Source organism: Scyliorhinus torazame, chromosome 2 (assembly GCF_047496885.1).
Source record: "Scyliorhinus torazame isolate Kashiwa2021f chromosome 2, sScyTor2.1, whole genome shotgun sequence".
NCBI lineage: Eukaryota > Metazoa > Chordata > Chondrichthyes > Carcharhiniformes > Scyliorhinidae > Scyliorhinus > Scyliorhinus torazame.
The window spans coordinates 115,224,393-115,245,440 of NC_092708.1; the positions used below are offsets into that span (position 1 = coordinate 115,224,393).

General features: G+C 50.8%; 1 protein-coding gene across 9 annotated transcripts in view; it reads right to left on the reverse strand.

Annotated features, from left to right (window-relative positions):
* myo3b (myosin IIIB) overlaps positions 1-21,048 on the reverse strand; it is a 1,137,435-nt gene that overhangs the window by 433,162 nt on the left and 683,225 nt on the right. For all 9 annotated transcript variants that reach the window (XM_072475849.1, XM_072475846.1, XM_072475848.1 and 6 more), the window contains one exon: positions 18,138-18,249. In XM_072475849.1, the coding sequence (XP_072331950.1) occupies positions 18,138-18,249 (112 nt within the window). The remainder of the gene's footprint in view (positions 1-18,137; positions 18,250-21,048) is intronic.

Here is a 21,048-nt window from a genome sequence, read left to right on the forward strand (position 1 = left end):
GTGTGTAGATAGCCTGGGTCACATTGAGATCCAAAAAGACGAGGTGTTGGGTGTCTTAAAAAATATTAAGGTAGATAAGTCCCCAGGGCCTGACGGGATCTACCCCAGAATACTGAAGGAGGCTGGAGAGGAAATTGCTGAGGCCTTGACAGAAATCTTTGGATCCTCGCTGTCTTCAGGGGATGTCCCGGAGGACTGGAGAATAGCCAATGTTGTTCCTCTGTTTAAGAAGGGTAGCAAGGATAATCCCGGGAACTACAGGCCGGTGAGCCTTACTTCAGTGGTAGGGAAATTACTGGAGAGAATTCTTCGAGACAGGATCTACTCCCATTTGGAAGCAAATGGACGTATTAGTGAGAGGCAGCACGGTTTTGTGAAGGGGAGGTCGTGTCTCACTAACTTGATAGCATTTTTCGAGGAGGTCACTAAGATGATTGATGCAGGTAGGGCAGTGGATGTTGTCTATATGGACTTCAGTAAGGCCTTTGACAAGGTCCCTCATGGTAGACTAGTACAAAAGGTGAAGTCACACGGGATCAGGGGTGAGCTGGCAAGGTGGATACAGAACTGGCTAGGCCATAGAAGGCAGAGAGTAGCAATGGAAGGATGCTTTTCTCATTGGAGGGCTGTGACCAGTGGTGTTCCACAGGGATCAGTGCTGGGACCTTTGCTCTTTGTAGTACATATAAATGATTTGGAGGAAAATGTAACTGGTCTGATTAGTAAGTTTGCAGACGACTTGTGGATAGCGATGAGGACTGTCGGAGGATACAGCAGGATTTAGATTGTTTGGAGACTTGGGCGCAGAGATGGCAGATGGAGTTTAATCCGGACAAATGTGAGGTAATGCATTTTGGAAGGTCTAATGCAGGTAGGGAATATACAGTGAATGGTAGAACCCTCAAGAGTATTGAAAGTCAAAGAGATCTAGGAGTACAGGTCCACAGGTCATTGAAAGGGGCAACACAGGTGGAGAAGGTAGTCAAGAAGGCATACGGCATGCTTGCCTTCATTGGCCGGGGCACTGAGTATAAGATTGGCAAGTCATGTTGCAGCTGTATAGAACCTTAGTTAGGCCACACTTGGAGTATAGTGTTCAATTCTGGTCGCCACACTACCAGAAGGATGTGGAGGCTTTGGAGAGGGTGCAGAAGAGATTTACCAGAATGTTGCCTGGTATGGAGGGCATTAGCTATGAGGAGCGGTTGAATAAACTCGGTTTGTTCTCACTGGAACGAAGGAGGTTGAGGGGAGACCTGATAGAGGTATACAAAATTATGAGGGGCATAGACAAAGTGGATAGTCAGAGGCTTTTCCCCAGGGTAGAGGGGTCAATTACCAGGGGGCATAGGTTTAAGGTGAGAGGGGCAAGGTTTAGAGTAGATGTATGAGGCAATGTTTTTTACGCAGAGGGTAGTGGGTGCCTGGAACTCGCTACCGGAGGAGGTGGTGGAAGCAGGGACGATAGTGACATTTAAGGGGCATCTTGACAAATACATGAATAGGATGGGAATAGAGGGATACGGACCCAGGAAGTGTAGAAGATTGTAGTTTAGTCGGGCAGCATGGTCGGCACGGGCTTGGAGGGCCGAAGGGCCTGTTCCTGTGCTGTACATTTCTTTGTTCTTTGTTCTTAATTGAATTAAAATTCCACCAGCAGTCTTAGTGGGATGTGAATTCATGTCTCTTTAGCATTAGTTTAGGACTCTGGATAATTACCTTGGGTGGTATTTTATGCTGTCTCCTGTGGTGAGTTTGGAGGTGGGGAGGACATTTAATCAGGGGGGATGTGGCTTGTGGACACCCTGCCATCTTTCCACTTCCATCCAGAATAAGTCTGTGGGAGGGCCGTTCCTTAAGGTGGTAATTAATGCAAATTTAAGGGCCTCACCCCACCGTTGCTAGGATTAAGCCAGCAGCTGGCAGGCCTATCAGAGAGCACGGCAAGCAAACCCGTGTTAGTTGCTTGTGGTACCAGAAGAGGACAGGCAATACTCGGATCAAGGGATCCAGAATTGGGAAGTGAGGGGGCCTGCTCAGACCCAGCCCCTGCTTTGCTTCTCCACCCCACCCCCAACCAAAACCCTTCATACCATCACTTATCTCTGGCATGGGCTGCTTCTCGATCCTTGGACTCTGGTGTGTGTCAATCCAGCAACAGCTACCTTCTTCCCAGTGGTGCTGCTGTGCAAAATATCAGCCAACCTCTGCCCAGCATCCCCAGGGTCCTGATCCTGTAGAAGGTCCAGCAATGGTGTGTTAAGAATGCCAGTTATCCGGTTACCATTGACCAGAAACTGAACTGAGCTAGCCATATAAATACTATGGCTACAAGAACAGGTCAGAGGCTGAGAATACTGTGGTCAGTAACTCACCTCCTGACTCCCCAAACCCTGTCCACCATCTACAAGGCACAAATCAGGAGTGTGATGAAAAACTCTCTCCTTGCCCGGATGAGTGCAGCTCCAACAAAACTCAAGAAGCTCGGCATCATCCAGGAAAAATCAGGTCACATAATTGTTTTTGCTCAGGAGCTTATCTAATTCCCTTTAGAAGGCCACCACTGAATCTGCTTCCACTGCACTCTCAGGCAGTGCACCCTGGATCTGCTTCCACTGAATCTGCTTCCACTGCACTCTCAGGCAGTGAATCCTGGATCTGCTTCCACTGAATCTGCTTCCACTGCACTCTCTGGCAGTGCACCCTGGATCTGCTTCCACTGAATCTGCTTCCACTGCACTCTCAGGCAGTGAATCCTGGATCTGTTTCCACTGAATCTGCTTCCACTGCACTCTCAGACAGTGAATCCTGGATCTGCTTCCACTGAATCTGCTTCCACTGCACTCTCAGGCAGTGAATCCTGGATCTGTTTCCACTGAATCTGCTTCCACTGCACTCTCAGACAGTGAATCCTGGATCTGCTTCCACTGAATCTGCTTCCACTGCACTCTCAGGCAGTGAATCCTGGATCTGCTTCCACTGCTCTCTCAGGCAGTGAATCCTGGATCTGTTTCCACTGAATCTGCTTCCACTGCACTCTCAGGCAGCGAATCCTGGATCTGCTTCCACTGAATCTACTTCCACTGCACTCTCAGGCAGTGAATCCTGGATCTGCTTCCACTAAATCTGCTTCCACTGCACTCTCAGACAGTGAATCCTGGATCTGCTTCCACTGAATCTGCTTCCACTGCACTCTCAGGCAGTGAATCCTGGATCTGTTTCCACTGAATCTGCTTCCACTGCACTCTCAGGCAGTGAATCCTGGATCTGCTTCCACTGAATCTACTTCCACTGCACTCTCAGGCAGTGAATCCTGGATCTGTTTCCACTGAATCTGCTTCCACTGCACTCTCAGGCAGTGAATCCTGGATCTGCTTCCACTGAATCTGCTTCCACTGCACTCTCAGGCAGTGAATCCTGGATCTGCTTCCACTGAATCTGCTTCCACTGCACTCTCAGGCAGTGAATCCTGGATCTGCTTCCACTGAATCTGCTTCCACTGCACTCTCAGGCAGTGAATCCTGGATCTGCTTCCACTGAATCTGCTTCCACTGCACTCTCAGGCAGTGAATCCTGGATCTGCTTCCACTGCTCTCTCAGGCAGTGAATCCTGGATCTGCTTCCACTGAATCTACTTCCACTGCACTCTCAGGCAGTGAATCCTGGATCTGTTTCCACTGAATCTGCTTCCACTGCACTCTCAGGCAGTGAATCCTGGATCTGCTTCCACTGAATCTGCTTCCACTGCACTCTCAGGCAGTGAATCCTGGATCTGCTTCCACTGAATCTGCTTCCACTGCACTCTCAGGCAGTGAATCCTGGATCTGCTTCCACTGAATCTGCTTCCACTGCACTCTCAGGCAGTGAATCCTGGATCTGCTTCCACTGAATCTGCTTCCACTGCACTCTCAGGCAGTGAATCCTGGATCTGCTTCCACTGAATCTGCTTCCACTGCACTCTCAGGCAGTGAATCCTGGATCTGCTTCCACTGAATCTGCTTACACTGCACTCTCAGGCAGTGCATCCTGGATCTGCTTCCACTGAATCTGCTTCCACTGCACTCTCAGGCAGTGAATCCTGGATCTGCTTCCACTGAATCTGCTTCCACTGCACTCACAGGCAGTGAATCCTGGATCTGCTTCCACTGCTCTCTCAGGCAGTGAATCCTGGATCTGCTTCCACTGAATCTGCTTCCACTGCACTCTCAGTCAGTGAATCCTGGATCTGCTTCCACTCACTGCACTCTCAGACAGTCCACAAACATTCACTTCCTCCACCACTGATGAACAGTGGCAGCAGCGTATACCCATCTACAAGATTCGCTGAAGGAACTCACCGAGGCTCCTTAGACAGCATTTCCCAAACCCATAACAAGGGCAGCAGACACATGGGAACACCATCACCTGAAAGTTCCCTTCCAAGTCACTCGCCGTTCTCACTTGGAAATATATCACCGTTCCTTCACTGTCGCTGGGTCAAAATCCTGGAATCCCTAACAGCATTGTGGGTGTACCTGCATCACCTGGACTGCAGCAATTCCAGAAGCCAACTCATCACCACCTTCGAAAGGCCAATTGTGGGCAATAAATGCTGGCTTAGCAATCGAAGCCCACATGCCATAAATTAAGAAAAAAAGTCAAAGTACAGTGGTTATGCAATGAGGTGTTATGATCCAGGATTCACTGCCTGAGAGAGCAGTGGAAGCAGATTCAGTGGAAGCAGATTCAGGATTCACTGCCTGAGAGAGCAGTGGAAGCAGATCCAGGATTCACTGCCTGAGAGTGCAGTGGAAGCAGATTCAGTGGAAGCAGATCCAGGATTCACTGCCTGAGAGAGCAGTGGAAGCAGATTCAGGATTCACTGCCTGAGAGTGCAGTGGAAGCAGATTCAGTGGAAGCAGATCCAGGATTCACTGCCTGAGAGTGCAGTGGAAGCAGATCCAGGATTCACTGCCTGAGAGTGCAGTGGAAGCAGATTCAGTGGAAGCAGATCCAGGATTCACTGCCTGAGAGTGCAGTGGAAGCAGATTCAGTGGAAGCAGATCCAGGATTCACTGCCTGAGAGTGCAGTGGAAGCAGATCCAGGATTCACTGCCTGAGAGTGCAGTGGAAGCAGATTTAGTGGAGCAGATCCAGGATTCACTGCCTGAGAGTGCAGTGGAAGCAGATTCAGTGGAAGCAGATCCATTATTCACTGCCTGAGAGAGCAGTGGAAGCAGATTCAGTGGAAGCAGATCCAGGATTCACTGCCTGAGAGTGCAGTGTAAGCAGATTCAGTGGAAGCAGATCCATTATTCACTGCCTGAGAGAGCAGTGGAAGCAGATTCAGTGGAAGCAGATCCAGGATTCACTGCCTGAGAGTGCAGTGTAAGCAGATTCAGTGGAAGCAGATCCAGGATTCACTGTCTGAGAGTGCAGTGGAAGCAGATTCAGTGGAAGCAGATCCAGGATTCACTGCCTGAGAGTGCAGTGGAAGCAGATTCAGTGGAAGCAGATCCAGGATTCACTGCCTGAGAGTGCAGTGGAAGCAGATTCAGTGGAAGCAGATCCAGGATTCACTGCCTGAGAGAGCAGTGGAAGCAGATTCAGTGGAAGCAGATCCAGGATTCACTGCCTGAGAGTGCAGTGGAAGCAGATTCAGTGGAAACAGATCCAGGATTCACTGCCTGAGAGTGCAGTGGAAGCAGATTCAGTGGAAGCAGATCCAGGATTCACTGCCTGAGAGTGCAGTGGAAGCAGATTCAGTGGAAGCAGATCCAGGATTCACTGCCTGAGAGAGCAGTGGAAGCAGATTCAGGATTCACTGCCTGAGAGTGCAGTGGAAGCAGATTCAGTGGAAGCAGATCCAGGATTCACTGCCTGAGAGAGCAGTGGAAGCAGATCCAGGATTCACTGCCTGAGAGTGCAGTGTAAGCAGATTCAGTGGAAGCAGATCCAGGATTCACTGCCTGAGAGTGCAGTGGAAGCAGATCCAGGATTCACTGCCTGAGAGTGCAGTGGAAGCAGATTCAGTGGAAGCAGATCCAGGATTCACTGCCTGAGAGTGCAGTGGAAGCAGATTCAGTGGAAGCAGATCCAGGATTCACTGCCTGAGAGTGCAGTGGAAGCAGATCCAGGATTCACTGCCTGAGAGTGCAGTGGAAGCAGATTTAGTGGAGCAGATCCAGGATTCACTGCCTGAGAGTGCAGTGGAAGCAGATTCAGTGGAAGCAGATCCATTATTCACTGCCTGAGAGAGCAGTGGAAGCAGATTCAGTGGAAGCAGATCCAGGATTCACTGCCTGAGAGTGCAGTGGAAGCAGATTCAGTGGAAGCAGATCCAGGATTCACTGCCTGAGAGTGCAGTGGAAGCAGATTCAGTGGAAGCAGATCCAGGATTCACTCTCTGAGAGTGCAGTGGAAGCAGATTCAGTGGAAGCAGATCCAGGATTCACTGCCTGAGAGAGCAGTGGAAGCAGATCCAGGATTCACTGCCTGAGAGTGCAGTGTAAGAAGATTCAGTGGAAGCAGATTCAGCATTCACTGTCTGAGAGTGCAGTGGAAGCAGATTCAGTGGAAGCAGATCCAGGATTCACTGCCTGAGAGTGCAGTGTAAGCAGATTCAGTGGAAGCAGATCCAGGATTCACTGCCTGAGAGAGCAGTGGAAGCAGATCCAGGATTCACTGCCTGAGAGTGCAGTGTAAGCAGATTCAGTGGAAGCAGATCCAGGATTCACTGTCTGAGAGTGCAGTGGAAGCAGATTCAGTGGAAGCAGATCCAGGATTCACTGCCTGAGAGTGCAGTGTAAGCAGATTTAGTGGAAGGAGATCCAGGATTCACTGCCTGAGAGTGCAGTGGAAGCAGATTCAGTGGAAGCAGATCCAGGATTCACTGCCTGAGTGTGCAGTGGAAGCAGATTCAGTGGAAGCAGATCCAGGATTCACTGCCTGAGAGTGCAGTGGAAGCAGATTCAGTGGAAGTAGATCCAGGATTCACTGCCTGAGAGTGCAGTGTAAGCAGATTCAGTGGAAGCAGATCCAGGATTCACTGCCTGAGAGTGCAGTGGAAGCAGATTCAGTGGAAGCAGATCCAGGATTCACTGCCTGAGAGTGCAGTGGAAGCAGATTCAGTGGAAGCAGATCCAGGATTCACTGCCTGAGAGTGCAGTGGAAGCAGATTCAGTGGAAGCAGATCCAGGATTCACTGCCTGAGAGTGCTGTGCAAGCAGATTCAGTGGAAGCAGATCCAGGATTCACTGCCTGAGAGTGCAGTGGAAGCAGATTCAGTGGAAGCAGATCCAGGATTCACTCTCTGAGAGTGCAGTGGAAGCAGATTCAGTGGAAGCAGATTCAGGATTCACTGCCTGAGAGTGCAGTGGAAGCAGATTCAGTGGAAGTAGATCCAGGATTCACTGCCTGAGAGTGCAGTGGAAGCAGATTCAGTGGAAGTAGATCCAGGATTCACTGCCTGAGAGTGCAGTGGAAGCATATTCAGTGGAAGGAGATCCAGGATTCACTGCCTGAGAGTGCAGTGGAAGCAGTTTCAGTGGAAGCAGATCCAGGGTTCACTGCCTGGGAGTGCAGTGGAAGCAGATTCAGTGGAAGCAGATCCAGGATTCACTGTCTGAGAGTGCAGTGGAAGCAGATTCAGTGGAAGCAGATCCAGGATTCACTGCCTGAGAGTGCAGTGGAAGCAGATTCAGTGGAAGCAGATCCAGGATTCACTGCCTGAGAGTGCAGTGGAAGCAGATTCAGTGGAAGCAGATCCAGGATTCACTGCCTGAGAGAGCAGTGGAAGCAGATTCAGTGGAAGCAGATTCAGGATTCACTGCCTGAGAGAGCAGTGGAAGCAGATTCAGTGGAAGCAGATTCAGGATTCACTGCCTGAGAGTGCAGTGGATGCAGATTCAGTGGAAGCAGATCCAGGATTCACTGCCTGAGAGTGCAGTGGAAGCAGATTCAGTGGACGCAGATCCAGGATTGACTGCCTGAGGTTGCAGTGGAAGCAGATTCAGTGGAAGCAGATCCAGGATTCACTGCCTGAGAGTGCAGTGGAAGCAGATTCAGTGGTGGCCTTCTAAAGGGAATTAGTTAAGCACCTGAGCAAAAACAATGCAGATCTACGGTGAAAGGGCAGGGGAATGGGACTAACTGAATTGCTCTTGCAGTTGGTCAAGACGGACTCGATGAGCTGAATAGCTTCCTTCTCTTCATTCTGTGAAGTTCCAACCCCTCTCTTCCTATAGACCAGTGGTTCCTAACCTTTTCAGTAACATGACACACTTCAATGAGACAAGTACACCCACTATTTTTCAGCTGAATCAATTGGTCATAAACAATGTAGCAGGGAACCAACAGTGGCCACTCACATACAAGGGCCTGGGTACAGACCATCGTGGGCATGACCATTCATCCTGTGTTCTCAGTTCAATATCAGCATTCGGACTGAACATCAGTTTAATTCAAAGTCAACAATTATTCCAGTTAAAATGCTAATAGGAATTAAGACATGAAGGTATACCAATCAATATTAACCAGAAAACAAGAAACAACATATTGTTGCACTGTAATATAACTGCTGCCCACACTACATGAAAACAGCCTTTTTTACATTTACCAGGTTAAATATCAAATCTAAATACCAATGCATTGTACATGCTTGTAATTGCAAGGTGGCAATTTAATTTCACAGTCCTTAACAAGACACATATCATTTATTTGCTCTCCTTTAATGACACATGGTTTGAATTGACATCGTTTTGCGTTACATTCTGTAACTCTGTTACATACCCCTGCTGTGTGCCAAATGATAGCAATACATTTAATATTAGATAATGACTACATACTTTACAAAGATTGTTTTGAGCACTTGAGTGGGGGATAGTATCACCATAAAGTTTTACAGTCGCTATTAAATTGAAATGTTTCTTTTTGCCAATTTATGATGCCTAAATACCACACTCTGTCAACATTATACCACATATGATCTTAATTGTGAACTGGGTTCTCTTGTTGCTTCATTGAGGTAGATCGAAACCGCAATGTTCAGCAGATATTTAAAATGAAGAGCTGCACACCTAAAATTAACCTCTCAGTGAAGTATCTTGCATTAGGCAATACAGGACATTTTTTAAAAAAGTCAACATGTATTATATATTCTATCATGCAGAGGTGAAATGAGGCTGTGAGAAAGCGCAAACTTATTTTATTGTACAGTTTTTCCAGGTCATATCCTGTAGTACAAAATACAAGCGAAGACTCCCAAGATGCAGAGGAACACCCACAGCTTTTTGCTGGATATTTTCTCCATGGAGGATTTGGCTGCTGCAGCCGATGTCATTTTCTGGTGGTAAGCAATGATCCAACACCCGGCACGGTCCTGCTTTTGGCCCCTTCCAAACCCCCTCACCCACCCATCTTGGGGCAGGTTCCTTAGCAACAACCTTGGCCAGACCCATCAAACCACGCCCCCCGGGTAGAGCCAAAACTAGCGCCTGAACAAAACCCCACAGCTTCACAATACAAACTGCAGCTTTCACTCCCTTTCGAATTTCAGATACACCTTTGGGGATTCCATCGAGGACCCCAGCTATTCACAATATATATTAATGATTTGATGAGGGAACAAAATGTAATGTCTCCAAATTCACAGATGACACCAAGCTGGGTGGGAGGGTGAGCTGTGAGGAGAATGTAGAGATTCTTCAGTGTGATGTGGACAATTTGAGTGAGTGGCAAATGAATGGCAGATGCAGTATAATTTGGATAAATGTGAGATTATCCACTTTGGTACGAAAAATGAAAAGGCAGATTATTATCTGAAATGCCATAAATTAGGAGAGGGGAATGTGCAATGAATATAAGAACATAAGAACTAGGAGCAGGAGTAGGCCATCTGGCCCTTCGAGCCTGTTCCACCATTCAATGAGATCATGGTTGATCTTTTGTGGACTCAGCTCCACTTTCCCGCCCGAACACCGTAACCCTTAATCCCTTTATTCTTCAAAACATTATCTATCTTTATCTTGAAAACATTTAATGAAGGAGCCTCAACTGTTTCACTGGGCAGGGAATTCCATAGATTCACAATCCTTTGGGTGAAGAAGTTTCTCCTAAGCTCAGGGTGTCTTTGTACGCCGGTCACTGAATGTAAGCATGCAGGTACAGCAGGCGGTAAAGAAGGCAAATGGTATGCTGGTCTTTGTTGCGAGAGGATTTGAGCACAGGAGCAATTATACAGGGCTTTGGTGAGGCCACACCTGGAATATTGTGTGCAGCTTTGTCTCCTTATCTGAGGAAGGATGTTCTTGCTCTAGAGGGAGTGCAGTGAAGGTTTACTAGACTTATTCCAGGGATGGCGGGACAGACGCATGATAATCTTTATCAGTGTCACAAGTAGACTTACATTAACACTGCAATGAAGTTCTAGTGAAAATCCCTAGGTCGCCACATTACGGGACCTGTTCGGTACACTGAGGGAGAATTCGGAATGTCCAATTCACCTAACAAGCATGTCTTCCGCTGTTTAAGAAGGGAAGGAGGCAGAAGACGGGAAATTATAGGCCGTTTAGTCTGACTTTGGTCATTGGTAAGATTTTAGAGTCTGTTATTAAAGATGAAATCGTGGAGTACTTGGAAGTGATAAAATAGGACTGAATCAGCACGGCTTTGTCAAGGGGAGGTCATGTCTGACAAATCTGTTAGAGTTCTTTGAGGAGAGAACAAGGACGTTCGACAAAAGTGAACCAGTGGACGTGATGTATTTAGATATCCAGAATTTGACAAGGTGCCGCATAGGAGACTGTTAAATAAGTTAAGAGCCCATGTGTTAAGGGTAGGATCCTGGCATGGATAGAGAATTGGCTGACTGGCAGTAGGCAGAGAGTGGGGATAAAGGGGTCTTTTTCAGGATGGCAGCCAATAACTAGTGGTGTGCCTCAGTGTCTGTTCTGGGACCACAACATTTCACAATGTACATTAATGATCTGGAAGAAGGAACTGAAGGCACTATTGCTATGTTTGCAGATGATACAAAGATCTGTAGAGGGACAGGTAGCATTGAGGAAGTCGGCGGGCTGCAGAAGGATTTGGACAGGCTAGGAGAGTAGGAAAAGAAGTGGCAGATGGAAAACAATGTGGAAAAGTGTGAGGTTATGCATTTTGGAAGGAAGAATGGAGGCATAGACTATTTTCTAAATGGGGAAATGCTTAAGAAACCAGAAGCACAAAGGGACTTGGGAGTCCTTGGTCAAGATTCTCTGAAGGTTAACATGCAGGTTCAGTTGGCAGTTAGGAAGGCAAATGCAATGTTAGCATTCATGTCGAGAGGGCTAGAATTCAAGAGGAGGGATGTACTTCTGAGGCTGTAGAAGGCTCTGGTCAGATCCCATTTGGATTATCCTGAGCAGTTTTGGGCCCCGTATCTAAGGATGAGCTGCTCTTGTAAAGGATCCAGAGGAGATTCACAAGAATGATCCCTGGAATGAAGAGCTTGTCGTATGAGGAGCGGTTGAGGACTCTGGGTCTGTACTTGTTGGAGTTTAGAAGGATGAGGGGGGATCTTACTGAAACTTACAAGATACTGCGAGGCCTGGATAGAGTGGATGTGGAGAGGATGTTTCCACTTGAAGAAAAAACTAGAAACAGAGACAACAATCTCAGACTAAAGGGACGATCCTTTAAAACAGAGATGAGGAGAAATTTCTTCAGCCACAGAGTGGTGAATCTGTGGAACTCTTTACCGCAGAAGGCTGTGGAGGCCAAATCACTGAGTGTCTTTAAGACAGAGATAGATGGGTTCTTGATTAATAAGGGGATCAGGGGTTATGGGGAGAAAGCTGGAGAATGGGGATGAGAAAATATCAGCCATGATTGAATGGCGGAGCAGACTCGATAGGCCAAGTGGCCTAATTCTGCTCCTATGTCTTATGGTCTTATGACATGTGGGAGGAAACCGGAGCACCTAGAGGTGCTCACACAGACACAGGGAGAGCGTGCAGACTCCGGAGAGACAGTGACCCAAGCAGGGAATCAAATCTGGGTCCCTGGCGCTGTGAAGAAACAGTGCTAACCATTGTGCTACCATGCTGGAGGAGAGACTGAATTGGTTAGGATTGTATTCGCTGGAGTTCTCATGAATGATGGGGATCTCATAGAAACCTATAAAATTTTAACAGGACTGGATAGGGTTGATGAAGGAAGGATGTTTCCGATGGTGAACCAGGGGGTCACAGTCTGAGGATACGGACTAGACCATTCAGGACAGGAATGAGGAGATCTTTCCTCACCCAGAGTGTGGTGAGCCTGTGGAATTCGTTAGCATAGGAAATAGTTGAGGCCAAAACATTTTCAAGAAGCAGTTAGGTATGGCACTTTGGGCGAAGGAGATCGAAGGATATGGGGGGGAAAAGTGGGAATCGGCTATTGAGTTGGATGATGAGCCATGATCATAATGAGTGGCGGAGCAGGCTCAAGGGTAGAATGGCCTCCGCCTGCTCCTATTTTCTATGTGTGGTAGTATGCATTAGGGGTCATGTGGGACTGTGAAGCCGTGATGTCATTGGCTGACAGATCCCGGGTCCTGGTTGGCTGTTGACCTCTAGCTCCGCCCTGAAGGCGGAGTATAAGAACCAGGAGTTCTCCCCCGCAGGCCAGTCTGCTACTGAACTGCGGGGAACAAGTCACGCTTAATAAAGCCTCATCGACTTCATCTCTATTCGTCTCTCGTGAGTCTTTGTGCGCTACAATTTATTAAGCGTGCTTAAAAGAACTATGGAGCTCAGGATCATCCCGGAATGCCTGAGGATCAGCCCCAACGCAGTGAACTCAGCAGCAGTTTTCAAACACTGGCAGACTTGTTTCGAGGCCTACCTCAGAACGGCCCCCGGCCGGGTCACAGAAGAGCAGAAACTATAGGTCCTGCACTCGAGGGTAAGCCCGGAAATTTTCCCTCTCATCGAAGACGCAGAGGATTACCAGACGGCGTTCGCAGCACTAAAAAGCATCTATGTTCGCCCAGTGAACCAGATCTACGCACGCTACCAACTCGCAACGAGACGGCAAAGTCCCGGAGAATTGATAGATGATTTCTACGCCGCGCTACTAATTTTGGGACGGGCCTGCAGCTGCCCGCCGGTAAACGCGATGGAACACACGGACATGTTGATGCGTGATGCTTTTGTGGCTGGTATGAACTCTTCCCAAATTCGCCAAAGACTTTTAGAAAAAGAGTCGCTAGGACTCTCAGAGGCATGGGCCCTTGCAGCCTCACTAGATGTGGCCGCGCGAAACGCCCGCGCCTACGGCCCCGACCGCGCGGCAGCCCCTTGGGCTCCGTGAGCCCCCGTCGCGACAAACCCTCCCCTCCCCCCCCCACCCCACAGGCTTGCGCGGTTCAGACGCCAAGTCGTCCCGGGGGAGCCCGCTGCTATTTCTGCGGCCAGGCGAAACACCCCCAACAGCGCTGCCTGGCCCGCGCAGCGATTTGTAAGAGCTGCGGGAAAAAGGGCCATTTCGCGGCTGTGTGCCGGTCCCGGGAGGTCGCCGCTGTCCCCGGCGAACAAGGATTCCTGCGCGATTCTAACGCTCCCCAACCCCCCCCAGCGCCCCATGTACGACCCGCAGGCGCAACCAGTTTGGGTCCCGGCCACCGCTGTCCAGCGCCCCATGTACGACCCGCATGCGCAACCAGTTTGGGTCCCGACTACCGCTGTCCCCGGAGAACAAGGCGATCTGCGCGTTTCTGACGCTCCCCAACCCCCCCAGCGCCCCATGTGCGACCCGCAGGCGCCGCCACTTTGGGTCCCGGCCACTACGAGGGGAGGAGGGGCGCCGCCATCTTGGGATCCCCCAGACCTGTGCGACGCATGGGGATGGCCATTTTGTCCACCCCGCCGCCATCTTGTGACCCCCCAGCCATGTGCGATGCATGGGGGCGGCCATTTTGTTCACCCCCGCCGCCATCTTGGACGGCAACAACGGACCCCAGTGTCGACGGCTCCACGGGGTTCGAGGAAGACGCTCAAGCACTACGATCACGTCTGGCCTCAATGACGCTGGACCAAGCACGGCCCCGGACGCTCCAGACGACGACAACAACGGTGCTGGTGCTGATAAACGGGCACTCGACTCCGGGAGCACCGAAAGCTTCATCCACCCCGACACGGTAAGACGCTGTTTTTTGACCATCCGTCCCAGTGCGCAAAAGATTTCCCTAGCTGCAGGATCCCACTCCGTACAGATTAAAGACTTCTGCATAGTGACCCTAACGGTGCAAGGGAGGGAGTTTAAAAACTACAGGCTCTACGGCCTTCCCCAACTCTGCGCGCCCACATTACTGGGATTAGATTTCCAGTGCAACCTGCAGAGCCTAACGTTTCAATTCGGCGGCCCAATACCCCCACTCACTATCTGCGGCCTCGCAACCCTCAAGGTTGAGCCCCCATCCTTGTTTGCAAACCTCACCCCGGATTGCAAACCCGTCGCCACTAGGAGCAGACGGTACAGCGCCCAGGACCGGACATTCATTCGGTCCGAAGTCCAGCGGCTACTGAAGGAAGGCATAATCCAGGCCAGCAACAGTCCTTGGAGAGCACAGGTGGTAGTAGTAAAGACAGGGGAGAAGCAAAGGATGGTCATAGACTATAGCCAGACCATCAACAGGTACACACAACTAGATGAGTACCCTCTCCCCCGCATATCCGACATGGTCAATCGGATTGCCCAATATAAGGTCTTCTCCACCGTGGACCTCAAGTCCGCCTACCATCAGCTCCCCATCCGCCCAAGTGACCGCAAGTACACAGCCTTTGAGGCAGACGGGCGATTATACCACTTCCTAAGGGTCCCATTTGGCGTCACAAACGGGGTCTCGGTCTTCCAACGAGAGATGGACCGAATGGTTGATCAACACGGGTTGCAGGCCACGTTCGCGTACCTCGACAACGTAACCACCTGCGGCCACGATCAGCAGGACCACGACGCCAACCTCCAAAAATTCCTCCAGACCGCTAAAGCCTTGAACCTCACATACAACGAGGACAAGTGCGTGTTTAGCACAAACCGGCTAGCCATCTTGGGATATGTAGTGCGCAATGGGATAATAGGCCCCGACCCCGAATGCATGCGCCCCCTCATGGAATTTCCCCTCCCGCACTGCTCAAAAGCCCTAGAACGCTGCCTGGGTTTTTTTTCATATTACGCCCAGTGGGTCCCCCAGTACGCAGACAAGGCCCGCCCCCTAATACAGACCACGACCTTCACTCTGTCGACAGAGGCTTGCCAGGCCTTCAGCCGCATCAAAGCGGATATCGCAAAGGCCACGATGCGCACCATCGACGAGTCCCTCCCCTTCCAGGTCGAGAGCGCGCCTCCGATGTAGCTCTAGCGGCCACCCTTAACCAAGTGGGCAGGCCCGTGGCCTTTTTCTCCCGAACCCTCCACGCTTCAGAAATCCGCCACTCCTCAGTGGAAAAGGAAGCCCAAGCCATAGTGGAAGCTGTGCGACATTGGAGGCATTACCTGGCCGGCAGGAGATTCACTCTCCTCACGGACCAATGGTCGGTAGCCTTCATGTTCGATAATGCACAGCGGGGCAAAATTAAGAACGACAAGATCTTAAGGTGGAGGATCGAGCTCTCCACCTTCAACTATGAGATCATGTACCGTCCCGGAAAACTGAACGAGCCGTCCGACGCCCTATCCCGCGGCACATGTGCCAACGCACAAATTAACCGCCTCCAAACCCTCCGCGAGGACCTCTGCCACCCGGGGGCCACTCGGTTCTACCACTTTATAAAGTCCCGCAACCTCCCCTACTCTGTGCAGGAGATCCGTACAGTCACAAGGAACTGCCACATCTGCGCAGAGTGCAAACCGCACTTTTTCAGGCCGGATGGTGCACACCTGATCAAGGCTTCCCGTCCCTTTGAACGCCTTAGTCTGGATTTCAAAGGGTCCCTCCCCTCCACCGACCGCAACATATACTTCCTGAACGTGGTGGACGAGTACTCCCGTTTCCCCTTCGCCATCCCCTGCCCTGACATGACAGCGGCCACAGTCATTAAAGCCCTTAACACCATATTCACACTGTTCGGTTGCCCCGCATACGTCCACAACGACAGGGGGTCCTCCTTTATGAGTGACGAGCTGCGCCAGTTCCTGCTCAGCAACGGTATAGCCTCGAGCAGGACGACCAGCTACAACCCCTGGGGGAACGGGCAAGTAGAGAGGGAGAACGGCACGGTCTGGAAGACCGTCCTACTGGCCCTACGGTCCAGGGACCTCCCAGTTTCACGGTGGCAGGAGGTCCTCCCGGACGCTCTCCACTCCATACGGTCGCTACTGTGTACTAGCACTAACCAAACGCCACATGAGCGCCTCCTTGTCTTCCCCAGGAAGTCCTCCTCTGGAACGTCGCTGCCGATCTGGCTGGCGGTCCCAGGACCCATCCCGCTCCGAAAACATGTGCGGGCGCACAAGTCGGACCCGTTGGTCGAGAGGGTTCGCCTCCTCCACGCGAACCCGCAGTACGCTTACGTGGAGTACCCCGACGGCCGACAGGACACGGTCTCCCTGCGAGATCTGGCGCCCGCCGGCAACGCACACCCCCCCCGACACCAATCACCCCCTCCCTGCCACCGGCGCACCCCGCGAGCGCCCCCTTCCCGGGGGGATCGGTCCTCCTCCCAGGTCCGACCAGAAGTGAAGCGGAAGCAGAAACCGTAAGGCTCCCGGAGACGACAACACGGGAACAAGCACCACCACTGGGGCCGAGGCGATCGACGAGGACGACCAGACCGCCCGACCGACTCGTGGCATCGATGTAACACTACTATATTGTGGACTGTAACGAGAACGTTTTCCTTTTTCCCCCTTTTACTGTAAATAGTTCAAAACAAAAAAAACCTCTGTACATGCTGTGATGACATGCAAAAGTTTTCCTCCCAGGACCAGCCTTGTAAACCCTTACCACCATACGAAGCACCACCCCGCCGGGTTCATTTTTAACAAGGGGTGAATGTGGTAGTATGCATTAGGGGTCATGTGGGACTGTGAAGCCGTGATGTCATTGGCTGACAGATCCCGGGTCCTGGTTGGCTGTTTACCTCTAGCTCCGCCCTGAAGGCGGAGTATAAGAACCAGGCGTTCTCCCCCGCAGGCCAGTCTGCTACCGAACTGCGGGGGAACAAGTCACGCTTAATAAAGCCTCATCGACTTCATCTCTATTCGTCTCTCGTGAGTCTTTGTGCGCTACACTATGTTGCTATGTTAATTTCAGTGTGTGGCGAGAAATAACTGTGTGACTGCCTCCCTGGTTAAAGGGATCTTGCGGTGATACTTGGGGCTTGTCAGATGGCTTTATGCAAGGGCACGTGTGCTATGTTGGTGGCCAGCGGCCAGGGTACACTTGCACCCTTCTCAGTGCACACCAGTGTGCTGCGGCATAGCAGTTGGGAACCACTGCTAGGATCACAGTGATGTTGTGTTGGAGAGAACTGGCAAATTCACAGATGTTTAGGAGAAACACACTTATGTTTATAAATACTCTCTCATATACTGCACCAATCCCACTTTGCTTTACACAGTGATGCCAACATGGAGTGGCTGTGCATAATGACAGAAAAAACTCGGTGAACACCTACAATTTTACAAGTAATTAGTTTCCTCTCATCAGTCCCCCCAAAAAATACTATGTTGAACTACAGCTTCTTGAGTTGAACTGCATTCCCCTCATGGGGGAGTCTAAAATTAAGGGACAGTTTCAAAAGGGGTCCCTCACTAAAGGCAGAGATAAGGAGGACTTTTTTCTCTCAGAAGGTAATTCGCATTTGGAATTCTTTTCCTCACGGAATCAGTGGAGGCAGAGTCATTGAATATACTTAAGGAGGAGTGAAACAGATTGACAAGGGAATCAAATGTCACCAGGGGTAGGCCGGAAAGTGGAGTTATTGAGCACAACAGATCAACTGTGATCCTATTGAATGGAGGAGGTTAGAAGAGCAGAGTGGCCTGTTTCGATTTTGATTTATTGTATTCTTATGTGGCATTACATTGAAATGAAGACATTCACAAAAATATAGTGTCAAATTTAAGAAACGAAGAGTATTCAGCAATCTTGAGAAATGCCGGTTATAAAAGAACCTGAAGCCTGTTCTTACCTTAGTTTTTCCAAGCACCCATTTGTTTAGTCTTGCTTTCTTTAGGATGGAAGTACAGCTTGCAGAATTAGCAGGAGGTATCTGATGTGCCCTGAAGGCAAGGTAGTAGTATCTAGCAGATGGAACAAAGTGCAGGTGAATATTTCACAGGATACAGATTAATGGTAACAAGAAAAACAATGTTAGTAACAAGAAAACTCTACAGGCAGTTAAAACATATTTAAAGCTCATGTCCTTCTAGATGTAGTTGTTGCAGTTTTGGAAGGTGCTGGCTGAGGAACCTTGGCAAGTTCCTGCAGTGCATCTTGTAGATGGCGCACACGGCTGCCACTGTTCGTCGTTGGTGGAGGGATTGAATGTTTGTGGAAGGAGTAGCAATGAAGTGGGCTGCTTTGTCCTGAAGGTGTCGAGCTTCTCGAGTGTTGTTGGAACTGCACTCATCCAGACAAGTGGAGAGAATTCCATTACACTCCCGAATTGTGCCTTGTAGATGGTGGACAGGTTTTTTGGAGTCAGGAGGTGAGTTACTCGCCACAGGGTTCCTAGCCTTTGAGCTGCTCTGGTAGCCACAGTATTTAAATGGCTAGCCCAGATCAGTTTCTGGTTATTGGTAACCCCCAGGATGTTGACAGTGTGGGATTCAGCGATGGTAATTCCATTGAATGTCAAGGTTGGAGATAGTCATTGCCTGGCATTTGAATGGCACAAATGTAACTTGCCACTTGTTAGTCCAAGCCTAGATATTGTCCAGATCTTGCTACATTTGGACATGAATTGCTTCAGTGATCCGGTTGCGGCGATGCGGAGCTAAGCCGCACGAGTCGGCAGCTCCCGCTATTACGGACTTTCGGGCTCTCTAGAGGAGCCCCAACGGGAATTTTTTGAAGATGCTCCGTGTGGGAAGGGAAGAGTGAGGTCCCCCTTCATCGTTTATGGACCGGACCAGTAGCGAAACGGCCAAAAAAGCGGCACTGGAGCAGCGGGAGAAGCGAGGGAAGAAAGACAAAATGGCGGCGGCCGGGGATAAAGTGGAATGCGGGCCGGAACTGCAAGAGTTCATCAAGCGCTGCTTCGAGGAGCTGCGGAAAGAGATGCAGGCGCCTATGCTGTCGGCGATTGAAGGATTAGGGATGACCCAGAAGGCCCACGAGGTAAAGATCCAGGAGGTGCAGAAAAAAGTCAATGAGAACGAGGACGAGATCTTGGGCCTGGCGGTGAGAGTGAAGGAGCACGAGGCGCTGCACAAAAGGTGGGCGGGAAGATTCGAAGACCTGGAGAACAGGTCGAGGAGAAAGAATCTTCGGATCCTGGGTCTCCCTGAAGGAGTGGAGGGGGCCGATGCCGGGGCATATGCGAGCACGATGCTCGGGTCGATGATGGGCATGGAGGCCCCTTCGAGGCCTTTGGAGCTGGATGGGGCACACGTTATCAGCCGGATTGCCCCCCCACCCCCCCCACTGCCGACTAGCCATCTCCTTTGCTAGGCCAGTCCTGCTGGCGAGGAGGCCCAAGGCTAACGAGCCGGCAAGGGCGATCGTGGTGAGGTTTCACCGTTTCACGGACAGAGAGAGGGTCTTGAAATGGGCCAAGAAAGAGCGGAGCAGCAGGTGGGACAATGCGGAGATCAGAATATACCCGGACTGGAGCACAGAGGTTGCAAAGAGGAGAGCGGGTTTCAACCGGGCCAAGGCGGTGCTGCACCGGAAAGGAGTGAGAATCGGAATGCTGCAGCCAGCGCGATTGTGGTTCACACACAAGGATCAGCACCATTATTTTGAAACGCCTGAAGAGGCGTGGACCTTTATTCTAACCGAAACATTGGACTCAAACTGAGGGTGGGGGGGGGGGTGTTTGATGTTTGTTGTACATAGGGTGTTAATCACGTGCAGGAAATGTTACACGGGCTGGGGGAGAGAGGGGGATGGCAATGGGGGAAAAGAGACAAGGCCACGACAGGAGCTGCGCCAGAGGGGGCGGGGCAGGCTTAGGAAAGCGCGTTTTTTTTTTCCCTCGCTAGGGAAGAAAGGCGGGAGGGGAACGCACACTGATTGGGAGATTCCCACACGGGGGGGGGGTCAATGGGACGGCGGGGGAAGCCGGGGTCAGCTGACTTACGGGAGTGTTACGGGGAGAGCAAAAAAGCTAGACACGGGTCTAGCGGGGGGTGGGGGGGGAAAGAAAAAGGGTTGCTGCTGCACTGGCCGAAGGGGAATGGGACAGAGAAGAGGTGGTCGGTGCGGGGGTCTCCTGTCTGGGGGACTGGAGGGTGAGGGCGGCGCGGGCACGGGACTGGCCTAGAAAAGGATATGGCTAGTCGGCGGGTGGTGGTGGGGGGGGGGGGGGGGGAGGAATATTGGTGGGGAAGCGGGTGTCATTTGAGGCCAAGAATATCGTAGTGGACAACGGAGGGCGATATGTGATGGTGAGCGGTAAGCTGAAGGGGACGTGGGTGGAATTGGTAAATATATACGCCCCGAACTGGGATGATGCCGGATTCATGAAGCGTATGTTGGGGCGCATTCCGGACCTGGAGGTAGGAAGCTTGATAATGGGTGGGGAGTTTAATACGGTGTTGGACCCAGCACTGGATCGCTCCAGATCTAGGACCGGAAAGAGGCCAGCAGCGGCCAAGGTGCTTAGGGGGTTTATGGATCAGATGGGGGGAGTGGACCCGTGGAGGTTTGCCAGGCCGCAGGCCAGGGAATTTTATTTTTTCTCCCACGTGCACAAAGCCTACTCCCGGATAGATTTTTTTGTTCTGGGCAGGGCGCTGATCCCGAAAGTGGAGGGAACAGAGTATTCGGCCATAGCCATTTCAGATATCGCCCCGCACTGGGTGGAACTGGAGTTGGGAGAGGAGAGGGACCAACTGTGGCGGTTAGATGTGGGACTGCTGGCAGATGAGGTGGTG